Raw genomic sequence first — 14,318 nt, 5'->3', positions numbered from 1 at the left:
GGTTTCCCGTAAATCTAGACCATCTATACAATCGTTTCTAGTCTTTTCTGGATTAATGACGAAATCAAAATGTGGTTCGACATGGGTCGTATTTCGTAGTTAACATAAAATCCGTGGAGCGATATACCTTAAGGTCTGTAAGCTGTCAGTCTACAGTAAACATGTCAAGCGCTCTACATGAAAATGGTTGTCCATGTAATGCCAAGGATATCACATCGTTCGGTACATGTAAATGACCGCTTTAAATTCAAAATTTAATGTTTCTTAATACAAATTAACATCGGTGCGCGGCGCATAGTTCAGTGTCAGCTGTTTTATTGGGGATTGCATATAATTGTCAAAAATCACCTTGTGTATGTGTGACTGCTTGTCAAAAGCACAAAAATATTGTAATCGCTTTTTGTACCTCTGACGTGTCCTGAAGCTGTACGTTTTTAATTTTAAGAAATTCAATAAAAATTCTAAAATTATTGACACGAATACAGTGAGACAACAAATCCAAACAACGTTTCTTCCATTGCATGTAGTGTCACCAGACTCAAAGAGCTAAATTTCTGTAAATCTTCAGTGTTTTGAACATTGAATTCATTTTCGTGGAACGGTTTTCATTAAGTTGTTTATGAAAGGATGAACGACAGAACCAGGTTTCTAGTCTGCGCCCTGGGAATATTCTTCTGCTATTTCTATTTCGCTATTCTACAAGAGAAAATCACTCGCGGACGGTATGGCGATGAGTTGAATGAAGACGGTTCGCATGGAGAGCGATTCACCTTTATGTTGACACTGGTTGGAGTGCAATGTTTGTGCAATTGGATCTTTGCTAAAGGTATATTCGGTTCGCAAGTTACCAGTAGCTGAAATATAAAAATTTCATTTCGATCACAGGAATGTTATTGGCCCAACCGCAAAAGGAAGATAAGACACCCACATCGTACTATATCAGTTCGGCGTTGACATATCTACTAGCCATGATTACGTCCAATATGGCACTGCGTTGGGTTCCATATCCCACGCAAGTCGTTGGCAAATCAGCCAAACCGATTCCTGTGATGATTCTTGGTGTTCTAATTGGAAACAAGAAGTACGACCTGAAGAAGTACATTTGCATCATAATGATTGTTATCGGCGTCGCTCTCTTTATGTATAAAGACGGTAAGGTGTCGTCAGTGAAGGAGGAGACAATTGGCCTCGGTGAATTGTTACTATTTCTGAGTTTGTCAATGGATGGCTTGACGGGAGGTATACTAGTAAATGAGCTTAGAAATTACTTAACAGATAATAACAGCAGTTCCATACAGCAATTCAAGATCGAATGCGAGCGGCCAGTGCACCATCTGGCAAACAAATGATGTTAGGAATGAACGGATGGAGCACAATCATGACAGGTGTAGCTGCATTGGGTACCGGAGAGTTTATGGACTTCATTGCATTCGCTGGCAAATATCCCCATCTATGGATCAATTTGGGAATGCTTGCACTGACCGGTGCATTGGGGCAATTATTCATTTTCATGATGGTCGCCGGTTATGGTCCACTTTCCTGTTCCGTTGTCACTACGACCCGGAAATTCTTTACGGTTTTGTGTTCGGTAATATTTTTCGGTAATGTACTGGTCACACGACAATGGTACGGTGCAGTGTTGGTATTCGCTGGTCTGTTCGCAGACATGTTCATGGGCAAGAAACCACAGCCGGCGAAAAAGAGTGCGGAAAAGGAGAAAGAGAAGGATAAACTGATATCATGAGGCTAGATTGGACCAGTCTGTGGAACGGACATTTATCAAAAATATCGAAACTAATTTTTAAGTCAAAAATATTTTCTTTTGTTTATTTTTGTACAGTGTATCGTCGTAGTCTAATCATCTTTTTTGGATGAATGAAATAAATAAATTATTTTATCGGACCGAGCTGTAGCTTCACTACATAGTCAGAAAGACTCTCCGGACTTTATTCACTTGTCGTAACTAATCCCTCTATCGGCAACGTACTGAGTTTAGTAAAAAATGCGTGAACAGTAAAAGTACAGCCAAGGTCAGCGAACGACATGAATTTGTTTCAGCTGTGTTCTGTCGGCGGTCACACGGTCTGCTGATATTTTTCTAAACAAACTAACAGGCAATGGACGCAAGGAACTTTACCTATTAACGTAGATGGTCTTGGAATAAGCAGACTTCAAGACATTTCTTTACCTGCTTTCCTAGGTTCGTCATTTGGTGTTGGAGGTCATGTCTGTCAAATTCTAAACTCTCAAGACGTGCCTTTCATTGCTAATTTTGATGAAGGAGAAATGGAAAAGTTTAACTAAATGTTAAAGACTTCGCAAAAAGATTGGGACATGATCAATACAAAACGGATTATCAAGAAAGATCTGGTTTTTACATCGAAAGTTGATCTGCCACGCTTTAAAGCATTACAGTGTAAAGAATCAAATGCTTTGCTTCATTCAATTCCTTCTTCGAATATTGGAACTTTTATAGACAGTAACTCGATTAGAATTTGTATTGGATTTACGTCTAGGTTTTGATGGTTGTGATATATGTTTGGTACACACGTGTCTATGCGGATCTGTAGTATCCGCAAGAGGTCTACATGGATTGAGTTGCCAAAAAGTGCAGGCAGATATCTACGTCATTTAGAATTGACTGAAATCATAAGTCGAGTACTTATCTCTCTTCATATTCCAAACCACCTGGAACCCAAAGGACTATCAAGAAACGGCGGAAAGAAACAGTACCGGACTGGCTCGAAAAAGCCCATCGGGGGCTCCATGCAACTCAATTTAAAAAGGCCCACAAATTAAAAATTCTCATACAAAAATCCAAAAGGCCCATCGGGAATTCCCCGAATTCACCATATGGCCAGTCCGGGCTTGGAAAGAAACCTGATGGAGTAACTTTGACGCCATGGTCTAAAGGAAAACCTTTGGTCTGGGACGCAACCTGCGTAGACACGTTCGCTGATTCGGACTTGTCGAAAACATCTAAAAAAGCTGGCGAACTCACAAATCTTGCAGCGCTTGAAAAACACAAACATTATTGAAAGTTGACTTCATCTAATAATTATATTCTTTTAGCATTTGCAGTAGAAACTATGGGTCCTTGGAGTACAGAATAGGGTGGGTCGTATTTTCATTTTGTGTTTATTATAAAAGGCCTGGCCTCAGGCTGTCCTCAGAATTCATTTTCCCTTGCCTCTAGGCTGATTTTTGGTTTTTGGGGTAGTAGCATGAAATTGCACACAATGTTGACAGATATCTCGGGCATTTGGGAACAGAAGACATTGCTGCTAACTGTAGTGAATAGCTGAGGAGTCCAGTTATGAAATACCATAAGAACGTTGTTTATCTTCGCCTTCATTCGGGCAGGGTAGCTCTGTAAGTGTTCCCAACTAAGACTTTTCGACCAAAAATTTCAACTTTATTTGCAAACAAAATCGGCAAATCACGACATAATACATCGTGTGACGTATGTCTGAACAGGTAATCTCATAGAGAATCCATTGCAGAGAAACTTTTTGATAACAAGTTGGAAAAACTCACAGGAGCTTTGTTTTTGAAGTTGTTGAAGAGACAATAAATCAAAATTTGATGTAACACAAAGAATCTCTCTGGCTATTCAATGCTTCAATGCTAGTTGAGTAATGGCAACGATTCCTGCGGCGAAACATTTATAAGAATTTTTTTATTTTTGATGTATTCTGAAAAGATCCAAGTGAAAAGATCCATTAGGGCCTACCCTGACCACCTTTTTTTGGCTTACAGTCAGGCAGAGGCTGTACCCTCGTTCATCGTTTGAACATAATCCTTCCACAGATGGCAATCATATCAACAGTTTTACTATCAGATTCATTACTTAATTTGATAATCTAACCTTATAGTGAATCTTCTAAAAGTGTGGTCGAATTCTTTTCGAATCGCGAATGTGTGAATACCGACAAATTTTCAGATTTGAGAGTCGTTATGGTTGGAAATTTGAACAAAATATCAGAAATTTAAAATCTAGAAATACAATCGCTAAACCGAACTGGTGTGCATACGTTATTTTACACCAGCTGGTCACATACAATTCCAAATGGGACCAGCTGGTGCAAAATAACGTATGCACACCAGTTCGGTTTAGCGATTGTAAACGAAATTTTTGTGGAAACAAGTTCAAACCGCAACACCTCCTACATTATAAAATACGTCGGCTACCCACTTGTCATTCAAAAATCCCGCTTCTTTCTAGTGTTAAATTATAAATTAGTTACCGTTTTTACCGTTACTTCTTTAGTCGCGATATGTTGGTGGCCTTGGTGACAGAATTGACAGGCATATTCACATATCAAAACAAAAAAGAGTTGGACTTTGTTTAAATTGTCACGAAATTGATGACAAATTGTTGAATTTTATCAACTACAAAATGATATAAGACCGATAACGTGCAAAGTCAGCAATTAATGACGATTTCTAAACGAAATTCGATTTCAATGTTTTAGTGCGGAGCGAAAAGTAAAATGTTTTGTTTGATGTCGATCAGTGCCAGAAAATGTTCATTCGATTACCGAAAAATTTTTGTTGTGATTTTATTAACTCAAAACTCATAACTTCAGCAATTGCTTGAGTTATGTTTTCTCTATAAGAAGAATCCACGAAACATGGAACTGAAATACGCAAGCTATTCGGCGGTGTTGTTGTGTTTGTTGATTAATGCCTTCGGTTTGTTTTGGTTTTGCGTCACTGTACTATCATTGATTGGATTTTTGCTAGGGTGTGTGTGGCAGCACAGCCAGCACTTGCTGAAATTGGTTCCTATTTTTAGTTTCAATTTTCTTGCAGAATTCTATCCGTTGTATATTTACATCATGGAAATGTTGACGAATTTTTGCAGAAGAATACCCAAGACAATCCATTGGATGACATCAAACCACTCGGGCTACACTTAGGTACGTAATTCGTTCAGCTGAGAAACCATTCACTTTTTGGGAACAACTCACTTTGCTCCTTTGTTTGCATGAATCTTTTTCAACGATTTTTCTTTCACTCTTTGTTCACCTTTCGTTGGCTTCCTATCCTGAAAGTGATCTTTCGTTGTTTCATTCTTTCTTTTCTTTTTCTACAAAAATGTGCATGGATTTCGTTTAAATATTTCTATTGGTTTTTTTGTGTTCTATTCGCCTAATCGGCAGCACCCGAAAAATGTTCATTTTATTATCTTCCACCCTTCTGTAGGATTCGACAAAAAAACGGTTGTCCTAATAAATCCGAATATAAAAATTCAAACCGAATCACTATCCGCCAAGAAATCGCACGACCATCGAAAGAAAAGTCTTATCGATTCTGGGCTCGATCTGTTGTTCAAAAAACATCCGAAAAGTGTGAAAGACGGATTGAGTCCATCACCATCAGCGCACAGTAAACAATTGGCTAACAGTGAGATAAAATTTCAACCTGACGTTGTTTTAGATAGCAAAGAACAGCCACATCATCCGGATAAACGGTGGAAACCATTTGACAGCATTAAAATTTACACCGATAAAATTAAGGGACATGATGATCATCACAAAGGTATAGCGACAAGTTTTGATGTTATAGAATGTTGTTCGTTTGTGTCTGGTGTGGCCTACATTGAATATATTGAAAATGTTTGATGAATGTTGCTCGAATTGTGATGCATATGTGGCAATGGGGTAATGAAAAGGAATGTGACTAACACTAGAGCGATCTTTCACTCTTTACACGGCTATGCGCTTGCTTGTTTATTTTATCTCAATTGCTCCACAGAATCGCTCTCTAGAACGCTGTAAATGCTGCTTTTGAATTCGAAACATCTCGTTGTTTCATTGATCCAAGGTGAATTTGATGGAACCTTAGAGAGACTTCTAATGTTACGAGACGAAAGAGATTTTGTTGTGTTGTTTTGCTCTTTTATTTTGTTTTGTAACGCGGAAACAGTGTGATCAAGTAGTAGTTTTGCAGCAGCTACTGAACGTGTTTAACCTTTGACCTTTGATCGAAAATGTTTAATTCACAAATACACTTTGACTTATCCAAACATTAGGTAACATTAGCATAGGAGAAGAGTGTGGCTACCCGGTGATATCGGTTCCGACAATTGTCGTCAAACAGCCACAATTCAATGACGCAAATCTGTTGGATGAACACGGCTCTCCGAAAAGGAAAGTCAAAGCGATGTTGAGTGGAAATAAGTCTGTCGATCAGTTGTTGCACACAATCATCGATTACATCTTGCGAGGTGAGAAGTTTGCGTGGTTCATTGCCCTCAATTTCGGTACTGACATTTTTGCTTTCTTGCAGACTATATTGACTCATGGTTCTGTTCCTTGTCGGACAACAAGGAGTTCAGCGAATTTCGTACAAGGAATTGCATCGAGGAGAGTGTACAGAACATTTGCCATAGGTACAAGTCCATTGAGTCGATTAACCTTTAGATTCTATGTCATTCATTTTCAGAATCAAAACCGTTCAATGGGTCCCTCTGATCACAACGAAACTAATCGAAAATGTTGCCACCCATTCACGACTTTATCGACTGGCCAGCCAGGCGGTAACGAACAGTGAACACAAAAACAACAAATCGAATCAGTCACCGCAACGGCGAACCGCCAAAAAGGAGCAACATCGTCGCAACAAAAGCGACACGGATCTCAGTTGGTATCTGTCCAATGTGAGCATGCACAAGAATGTGGCCAATTCGAAATTCTACACCGATCATGTGGATGAAAAGTCGTTGGTCGATCCGGAGGTGAAGCTACTGCATGCGTTCTTTAGCATTTGCGATACATTCAGGGACGAATGTTTGGATGACGAGGCGTTGGAGAGTGAGTAACATATAGTTTAGTGTGTCGATGACGTTATGGTTTAATGTTGGTTGATTAATCATGCAGAATATTTGACCCAAGTCACGGAAACAATTTTATATTTCACATTGCCCGAGACGGACTTTGCTTGTCTGCCGTTGAGAACATTCCTATCGACTTTATTGGCAAACGTTGTATTCAAACCGTTGTTGGAAATGTTCTCGGATCCGGATTTTTTGAATCTGCAAATTGCGCGCTTGGTATGTTTTATCCATTCCAACAGGTAAGAGTAAGAGTCAATATTTCGATATTTCTTTTTCCAGTGTCCGAAAGAACCTCCGGTAGAATTTTTGCTCAAACTTCTGCGATGCTCATCTGATTTCTCGGAATTGCGAGCCTGTCGACAGTTTATAACAAAAGAAATGGATTTGGTGAGGGAAACCTCCGTTGCTCGGTTCGGCTTTGTTGAATACTAATTTCTTTTCTGATTCCAATTTGCAGAAATTCAAAGATTCGGCTACGAATCCGGAGTTGAGTAGCCTGAAGTACACACAGAAATTAATTGATTTACGGCTGAGTTACTTGCAAAACCATAGATCGGGTAAGAGATTGAGGTTTCGACGGATAAAATTTTCCCGTTAACATAACCGGTTCGACTATTGCAGGCAAATCTGACAAGGATAAGCCAATATCAAATATGCCAATTTTATCATTAGACGAATTGCTGAACAAAGAGATTGCACTGTCCTACTATTTGGACTACTTGAGCATCTTGAATCTGCAAAAATATGTGATTTTCTATTTAACGGCTCAGGGTGAGTGGACCAGACGAGACCTCCGACGAGAGTTATTGAAGTCTAATGCCAATTTCATTTGCAGAATGGAAACTTACATTTAGTCGTTCAATGTTAGACCTACAAGCCAACAAAACGAAAACTTCCCGTGACGAATTACTCAAAAGTCTGCGCGACAAGGCACAAAACATATTCACGGAGGTTAATATAACACTTGACTACAGAGAGTGTTCTTCCTGAAACATTGACAATTCCGTTTTCTTCTTCTTCTCCAACAGTACTTGCTTCCCACGTCTTCGAACTGTTTGAACATCGACCATGGACTGATAGAGGCTTTGACCATCAAATTGAAAGATCAAACATTGAGCCCCGAGCAGATGTGGTTCGATTCGATTTGTAAATTTGTTTACGAGAAACTGAAGGTTTGTGGACTCTCTTGTCGTCAACGACCACCTTTCTAATTCAATCAAATGATTTTCAGAATGAAGAGATTTTCCTGACAAATTTTTACCAGAGTTCCGCCTACAAAAAACTTCTGCTCGAACTGGAATTTTGCGGACAGAATACCGAGCACATTGACCTGGAATCGAACACCACTCAATTGGACACCGGCAGCGACTCGAATTCCGGCGATCTGCAGTACGAAGACGATGCCGATGATGATGAGCATTTTGCGACCACTGATAAACGTCCGTCCATCGAAAATAATATAATCGGAGCAGCTTTCGATTTGTCGGTGCTGCCAATGTTTAAGAGCTGTGCGATCGATGGTAATGGCTTGTTAGATGTGGGATTCAAACATTCTCGATCGCATAGCGACTGCACGGGAATTACGCAAACGATGGCCGATATTAAGGTGAACTCGTTTCATCAGGAGGCGAAAGATACGGACCGGAAAGTCGATACGAAACATTTGCCGGCCGTTGATGCATCTGATAACGATAGTAATATTGTCAAAGTGGACTTGTCGAGCTTGGACAAGATCAGTGCCAAGATCATTAACACTGCGATACATTGCGAGGGACAATATGCCGTGTATGCCATTCAAGTGTCGGTCGTGGAAGATAATCAACAAAAATGCTGGCACATCTATCGACGCTACTCAAGGTTCCTGGAGCTGAAGAAAATTTTGGTTAAGAAGGTATAGCATTACGAGCGTCAGATCAATGTCAGACCATTAATCGTTCCACTTTCAGTACCCTACGATGTCACGAGTTCCCTTTCCCGCCAAGAAGGCATTCCAAAATACTCAACGATCTGTGCTAGAACACCGAATGGCTGTGCTGAATGATTTTCTGAGAGTGATTTGCGCTCATGCAGAGACCACCGATGAGATATTCAATATTATGAGAGATTTTGTTGAGCCAGACACGAATGATCGCAAGATATCCGGTGGAACTGTTATACGAACGGTAGGACTTTGTCAATGTTTGAGTGTCGTGTTCGTTGTCTACTACAAACGAATGTTCCTTTCAGATCGAGACGCTGGTTAATCCAATCAAGTCTGGTATGCGAACGATAAAAAACATGCCCGATACTCTTGTCGGCGGCATAGCTAAGATTTTTCTCGGCAAAGGTCCAATGAAGGAAGCTTCGTTTTTGGACGTTGCTCCCATTCACTTAGAGGTAACACTGATAAACATCGAGAAGGGTCTAAAATTTTAAATTGAAAAATTTTCGTCTTCATCCACAGCAATCATCCGAATATCCAGCGTTAACATCGGCACTGAATCTGTTGGACGAGGTATTCGATTTACAAGCCCGATCGCAATGGTTGCGACGCGGAATTATTAATCGTTTATTGGGTGCACCGTGGGTGAGTCACACAGCCAATAAGAAAATTATCCAAGCGGCCAAATCATTAATTGAAGTGGACAAAATTGAGCATCTTCTGATGGTGATACTGTAAGTGTTTTGTTGGTTCAACGGCAGTTGATGGCTCTGTTGACACATTTGTTGTTTTTACAGAAATAACATTTGGCCGGAAGGAAAACGATCCAGCGGACCGGCTGCAAGGGAAGATAACACAAAATTGCGAACACGAATGGCTTCCCGCATTGCATTGTTTGCATTGCTTTCTGGTGAGTTGATTCGCGCAGAGTCGAATTGATTTTATTTTTCATTTCCACTTTCATTTACAGACGACTTGAAGCATGTCCTTGGATCAGAGACGACGCGTCACGGTCTGTTAAACTTATTCCAAATGCTGCAAAATCGTAAGCTGAACTTGCGGCTGATGTTAATTCTACTCAACGATGTTTTAACGACAGTTTATCAGACCGACAGTATGACGCAGCATGTCACAGCGAATCGATAAGATAACTGGAAATAAACGGGGGGCCAAAACGTGATAAATGTGAAAAAAATTGATTTTTCATTTTTCTTAGTTTTAGTTATTTATGTTCGCTGGATAAATGAATTTTGTGATTTTATTCCAATAAATGAATTTTATTTTTGTTGACTGAACAATTGTGACTGAACAGATTCCGCGCTTTACAGATTTTGACTTTGCTTAAAGGACGGAACGGGTGCTATATTTTTGTAACGAATGAAACAATCAATCGAATTTTGATTTCAAGAATGCTGTCGAATTGGAGAAGCAAGAAGAGATAGAGAGAGAAGCCCGAGTCGTACTTAATTTTTTTTTTATGAAATACAGAGAATTTGCCCTTTGTGGGCGGCTTACCAGAGGAACAAACATTGACTAGACTAGATTGATTTGAAACTGAAGCTAAAGGTTTTCGAGAAAATTAGATAAATAATCGGCATCAAATGAATTAACAAAGATAATTTTATAGAACTGTTTAGTAAGTCTAAAAGTACCGTAACTTAAAGATGATCTACAGACTGAAAGTCAGGGTCTTACACCCGAAAATACCGAAAAATGTGGGTTCCGATAATCAAACAGACAGTTTTACCACTCCACCACGATTGTGAAGTTTGCGGTCAGAGCGGAGCGAGTGCCGTAAATGAATTCAATTCACATGTGTTTCAATATTTCAGTCACGACTGTAGGTATTGTAAATGTATAATACCGACCGTCTATTTTTTGTTGCTGTACCAAAGTGAAAGAGTCCTCCATTCCTTTCACATTCACTTAGTTCGAGTCCATTTTGATTAAAAACAAAAAGAGACGCAAACAGAATAATAGACAATTCATGCAAATTTGAAGCTTGTGGCCAGAGCGAAGCGAGCGTAATTCATCGTTTATATGACGTTGATTAAAATCATTTCGATCTTACGTTTGATGGCTTATTTCAACGAAATTTATTGGACAAAATAATGTCATTGGAGTGAGATCATTTATAGCTATTTATGTTACTTCGGAAGTTTAGGAATGAACAATAAACTGAAATTGATCAAAAATATAATTCGAAAACTGTCAGTCCAGTGACCTGACCCGTCTAAAAGGTGGAACATAGTAAATTTAAATATTTTATTCCACTCAGCATCATAATATGCAAAATTTGCAAACTTTAGATGCTTCTGCGGCATAAAATGTTGTATGCAACTCGATGCAAAGTACTTTATTAGGCTCACGATGTGTATTATGACACACAGCCTCTGCGGCCTCGTTTCATAATTACACATCTAGAGCCTAATAAGGTGCTTTGCATCTTGATTGTTAGTCTTCAAGGTCCAGCAAATCCTAAACGGAGTATAGTAACCCACCCGCAGACACTTCGACATAAAATATAGCGTGAACAGAGTCACACCCGTACATTTAACTGAACGTTGAATTGTTGTTGACGAATTTATTCAACATTAATTTTACAGTATACCTATATAGCGTCTCTACAATAGTAACACACTAACATGAACACTATAAATTTTCTCATTTTTCGGTTATATAAAACTATTTGGAATTCATTCACACAAATTTTTAAAGCTTATAAGTTGAGTCGCACATTCATTTTATTAATTTAGAAAACTATCATTTTTAGTGCTTGAACGATTTGTTTTATCAATGATTATCTACGTTGTAATTGGTGCATTAGATTGAGTAAATTCATTATATATCGATTGTTGTCCTAAAACACATTCCTCTACCACAAGAAAGTTTTTTTCTACTGTTCTACTGTAACTGCTCTAATTTTTAGTTGGGATGTTAAACGAGGAATGCAAGAACTTAAGATTAAAATGGAATCTCCAAAAATTGTATTTAATTTCAAAGGAATTTTCTGGTGGCAAGTTTCGGCAAGTTTTGTATTTTGTCTTTTTTTTTCATTTTTTGTTTTGTCTCAAATGCCTCAACTTTGTTCTGTTTTATGTAAAATTTGGCTGTTAAAAATTGAATATTAAAAATGTACAAAAATTGGTCGTACTGTGATTGTTGGATTGCTTATCGTACTTGGTAGGTTTTTCCTATCAACAAAGTGACTTCATTTTAACAACCACATGGGTGTGTTATAAAAATGCGATAAAATTTAATGGACCTGGCGTAAAGTGGTCTTCGGTAATATTCGAATTTATGTGCGCGATTTTTACATGTTGAGCAAATAACAACTGTAGGATCTTTCAAAAACAAACTTGATATCTATGCCACTGTCGTTTTCGAACGGCATGAGTGCCAAGTGCATTCATTAATCGTCTGATATCGTAGAGACTAGAGATGAGCGGACTGTTCCGAAAAATCGGGTTTTGGGGAGTTGGGTTTCAAAAAATTAAATTCGGGTTGGATTGGGTAGTGATATTAAAACCTGAATCAACCCGACATACCTTCAGAAATTATATAATATTGAACGGGCCGTGTTATGCCACCTAGAACACACGACACTTAAAATGGTTTTTATTAGTTTCCGAAAGGGCCAGAAATCTGTTCTTAACCCGCTCATATCTGGTTTCTACCAATATCAGTCAAAAAGAAGGTGTTTTGCACGACAGGACCAATGGCGGAATTCTCGTACTTAATCATTAAGAATCAAAGTTAATAAAAAAAATTGTTAAAAAAAGTCCGTTGTGCCTAGCAAGTCAAACATATGAATCTTTCAATTTGTTAGCACAAAGACAGAGCTTTCAACAGGCCTTGATACTTTTTCTCTTCATGTGGCACTAGTACCTTTATTTCAATAGAAGTTCGGTTTCTCAAAGATGTAAGTAGAATGTCCCTTCTGGCACTTTTCAATTCGGTTAGTATGACAATATACCATAACTTCAAACCGTGAGGCAGTGATATGCATGTTGGCTCTACATCTGTTATATTTGGCACTGTTTTATTGATTTTGTTAAATTCAAACCTTTAGAAACGGCTATCCATACGAGACAATTGAATCTGCTACTTCAATTGTGTGAAGTAGCGTCAAAATCTATCATGCATTCCGCTCAATAAAAGAACACTAGTCAGAGTTCATCGGTCATTTTTGTCGTAGTTGTCGATAACAGTGGACTAGCCATTTCTAAGATTTAAATTTTTCGAATTTTGATAATTCTTTAAAAACTTCAAATTTTTGCTTTCACGATTGGGTACAGTTTTAAGACAAATACTGGAAAAAATACGGGACTTTTAGGCTAGGAATGTTTAAAATTTTGAGAATTATGTGTGGATGTTAACTGTCCAAAGTATGACCGACTATGCGTTATCAATGTAACTAAAGAAACGAATTCCACAACATCCTCTGACCTCACTTAAAAAGGGTGAACCACCCAACTAAACCGCACATTAGAGTCAATTTTGGTTGCAAATGTTTTTTTAGTAAATTACTTGAGTTCATTAAACAATTCTGACTGGCTAACCAATCCAGAATTCGCTCGGCAGAGATTGGCATCTAAACGCGCGTCAAATTCTCTTTCAACCAATCTTCGGTCAGTTCGTCCAACTCTCTGATTTCATACACCTTCGTCAAGTCGGCCTCCTTTTGCAGCGCTCGCTTCGTACCGGCATACATCATTTGCAGTTCCATTTGACTGTCCCGCGGTGTGTAGAATATGAAACACATTGGATAGGAAACCCGTTGATCGTCATGAATCATCTTGTAACTGTAGTGAGTATATTCGATGTTAGGTTTCAGGTTTGTATTCGACTCCGGTGTACAATTTTATCATACCTGTAAACAATGTACCGCGGTTGATGTCCCGGTAGTTGTTCCTGCAACTCTTCCATTGTGATTTGTTCGATTAATTCGTCCACACAGACGAGTTGCTTATCTCGATCGACTTTTACTAATTTATGGATGGCAAAGTCCATTAGACAAGTGATTCATCGTATCATTTGGTGGCATTCTAATACTTACAAATCAACGCCGAATTGATGTTATCCTTGCGAAAGCGAAATTTTCGTAGTTCGTCTTTAACTTCATTGCTGATGTCACAGATTTTTCCGCCCTGAAATCCATTATCATAATTTGTTACAACGATTCATTGAATAATATTGCAGAGAAGCAGGAAGTGTATTATAAGTGTCAGTCATCCGTACACACAGCAAACACATAATTACCATTTTCTCTATTTTATTTCTTTGTTCGTCGACTTTAATTGGGGAGCCGGGGAGTGGGAATGCACAGATAATGTTCAATGAAAACGAAATTGATTCAACCGGACTACGTTAATATTGCATACGTTTCTATCGATCAGAAGCAATTAATCAAAAAGTCAAATTCGGTAAGCTTAGCGTTCGTATATCATACGTAAAAAACACCGTGTGTGGCTGCAGCGAGATATAAATGTTACTAAATGCAAAACAAGACTCAAGTGAATCATCATACCTACAGTACTAACACTCACACATTAC

General features: G+C 38.6%; 3 protein-coding genes across 6 annotated transcripts; 2 read left to right on the top strand and 1 right to left on the bottom strand.

Annotated features, from left to right (window-relative positions):
* The first annotated feature begins 269 nt into the window (after positions 1-269).
* LOC119074651 (solute carrier family 35 member B1 homolog) lies at positions 270-1,907 on the top strand. Its single transcript, XM_037180929.1, has 3 exons — positions 270-826; positions 886-1,239; positions 1,299-1,907. Exons 1-3 carry the CDS (start codon positions 628-630, stop codon positions 1,742-1,744), a joined length of 999 nt encoding a protein of 332 aa, XP_037036824.1. The 5' UTR covers positions 270-627; the 3' UTR covers positions 1,745-1,907.
* Positions 1,908-4,299: 2,392 nt separating this feature from the next.
* On the top strand, positions 4,300-10,054 carry LOC119074560 (sorting nexin-13-like). 4 transcript variants are annotated; one of them, XM_037180765.1, is made up of 19 exons: positions 4,300-4,747; positions 4,816-4,922; positions 5,209-5,391; positions 5,443-5,544; positions 6,038-6,232; positions 6,295-6,397; positions 6,451-6,818; positions 6,885-7,057; positions 7,121-7,228; positions 7,299-7,398; positions 7,463-7,612; positions 7,677-7,792; positions 7,870-8,013; positions 8,073-8,732; positions 8,788-9,003; positions 9,068-9,217; positions 9,285-9,496; positions 9,560-9,672; positions 9,733-10,048. In XM_037180765.1, exons 1-19 carry the CDS (start codon positions 4,635-4,637, stop codon positions 9,906-9,908), a joined length of 3,489 nt encoding a protein of 1,162 aa, XP_037036660.1. In that variant the 5' UTR covers positions 4,300-4,634; the 3' UTR covers positions 9,909-10,048. The 4 variants fall into 4 exon arrangements, with proteins under 4 accessions (XP_037036660.1, XP_037036659.1, XP_037036662.1 ...); XM_037180764.1 differs by having other exon boundaries at positions 5,209-5,544; XM_037180766.1 differs by lacking the exon at positions 5,209-5,391 and having other exon boundaries at positions 4,317-4,747.
* Positions 10,055-11,330: 1,276 nt separating this feature from the next.
* Positions 11,331-14,289, bottom strand: LOC119074708 (glia maturation factor beta). The gene is made up of 4 exons (XM_037180995.1): positions 14,025-14,289; positions 13,822-13,912; positions 13,636-13,750; positions 11,331-13,567 (listed from the first exon to the last, which is right to left on the bottom strand). Exons 1-4 carry the CDS (start codon positions 14,025-14,027, stop codon positions 13,357-13,359), a joined length of 420 nt encoding a protein of 139 aa, XP_037036890.1. The 5' UTR covers positions 14,028-14,289; the 3' UTR covers positions 11,331-13,356.
* Positions 14,290-14,318: the final 29 nt, after the last annotated feature.

Source organism: Bradysia coprophila, unplaced genomic scaffold (genome assembly GCF_014529535.1).
Source record: "Bradysia coprophila strain Holo2 unplaced genomic scaffold, BU_Bcop_v1 contig_151, whole genome shotgun sequence".
In the NCBI taxonomy this organism is placed as follows: domain Eukaryota; kingdom Metazoa; phylum Arthropoda; class Insecta; order Diptera; family Sciaridae; genus Bradysia; species Bradysia coprophila.
The sequence above is the reverse complement of the archived record's forward strand: the minus strand, read 5'-3'. Positions and strand labels throughout refer to the sequence as shown.

Bases quoted from the DNA above. Each gene is read 5' to 3' on its own strand.
- LOC119074651 (XM_037180929.1), top strand. From the start codon at position 628: ATGAACGACAGAACCAGGTTTCTAGTCTGCGCCCTGGGAATATTCTTC. The intron at 827-885 runs GTATATTCGGTT...TTTCGATCACAG, and splicing joins CAATTGGATCTTTGCTAAAG to GAATGTTATTGGCCCAACCG. The intron at 1,240-1,298 runs GTATACTAGTAA...AGTTCCATACAG, and splicing joins AATGGATGGCTTGACGGGAG to CAATTCAAGATCGAATGCGA.
- LOC119074560 (XM_037180764.1), top strand. From the start codon at position 4,635: ATGGAACTGAAATACGCAAGCTATTCGGCGGTGTTGTTGTGTTTGTTG. The intron at 4,748-4,815 runs GTGTGTGTGGCA...ATTTTCTTGCAG, and splicing joins TTGATTGGATTTTTGCTAGG to AATTCTATCCGTTGTATATT. The intron at 7,229-7,298 runs GTGAGGGAAACC...TCCAATTTGCAG, and splicing joins TAACAAAAGAAATGGATTTG to AAATTCAAAGATTCGGCTAC.
- LOC119074708 (XM_037180995.1), bottom strand. The intron at 13,751-13,821 runs GTAAGTATTAGA...TCCATAAATTAG, and splicing joins CATCAATTCGGCGTTGATTT to TAAAAGTCGATCGAGATAAG. The intron at 13,568-13,635 runs GTATGATAAAAT...TACTCACTACAG, and splicing joins CCGCGGTACATTGTTTACAG to TTACAAGATGATTCATGACG.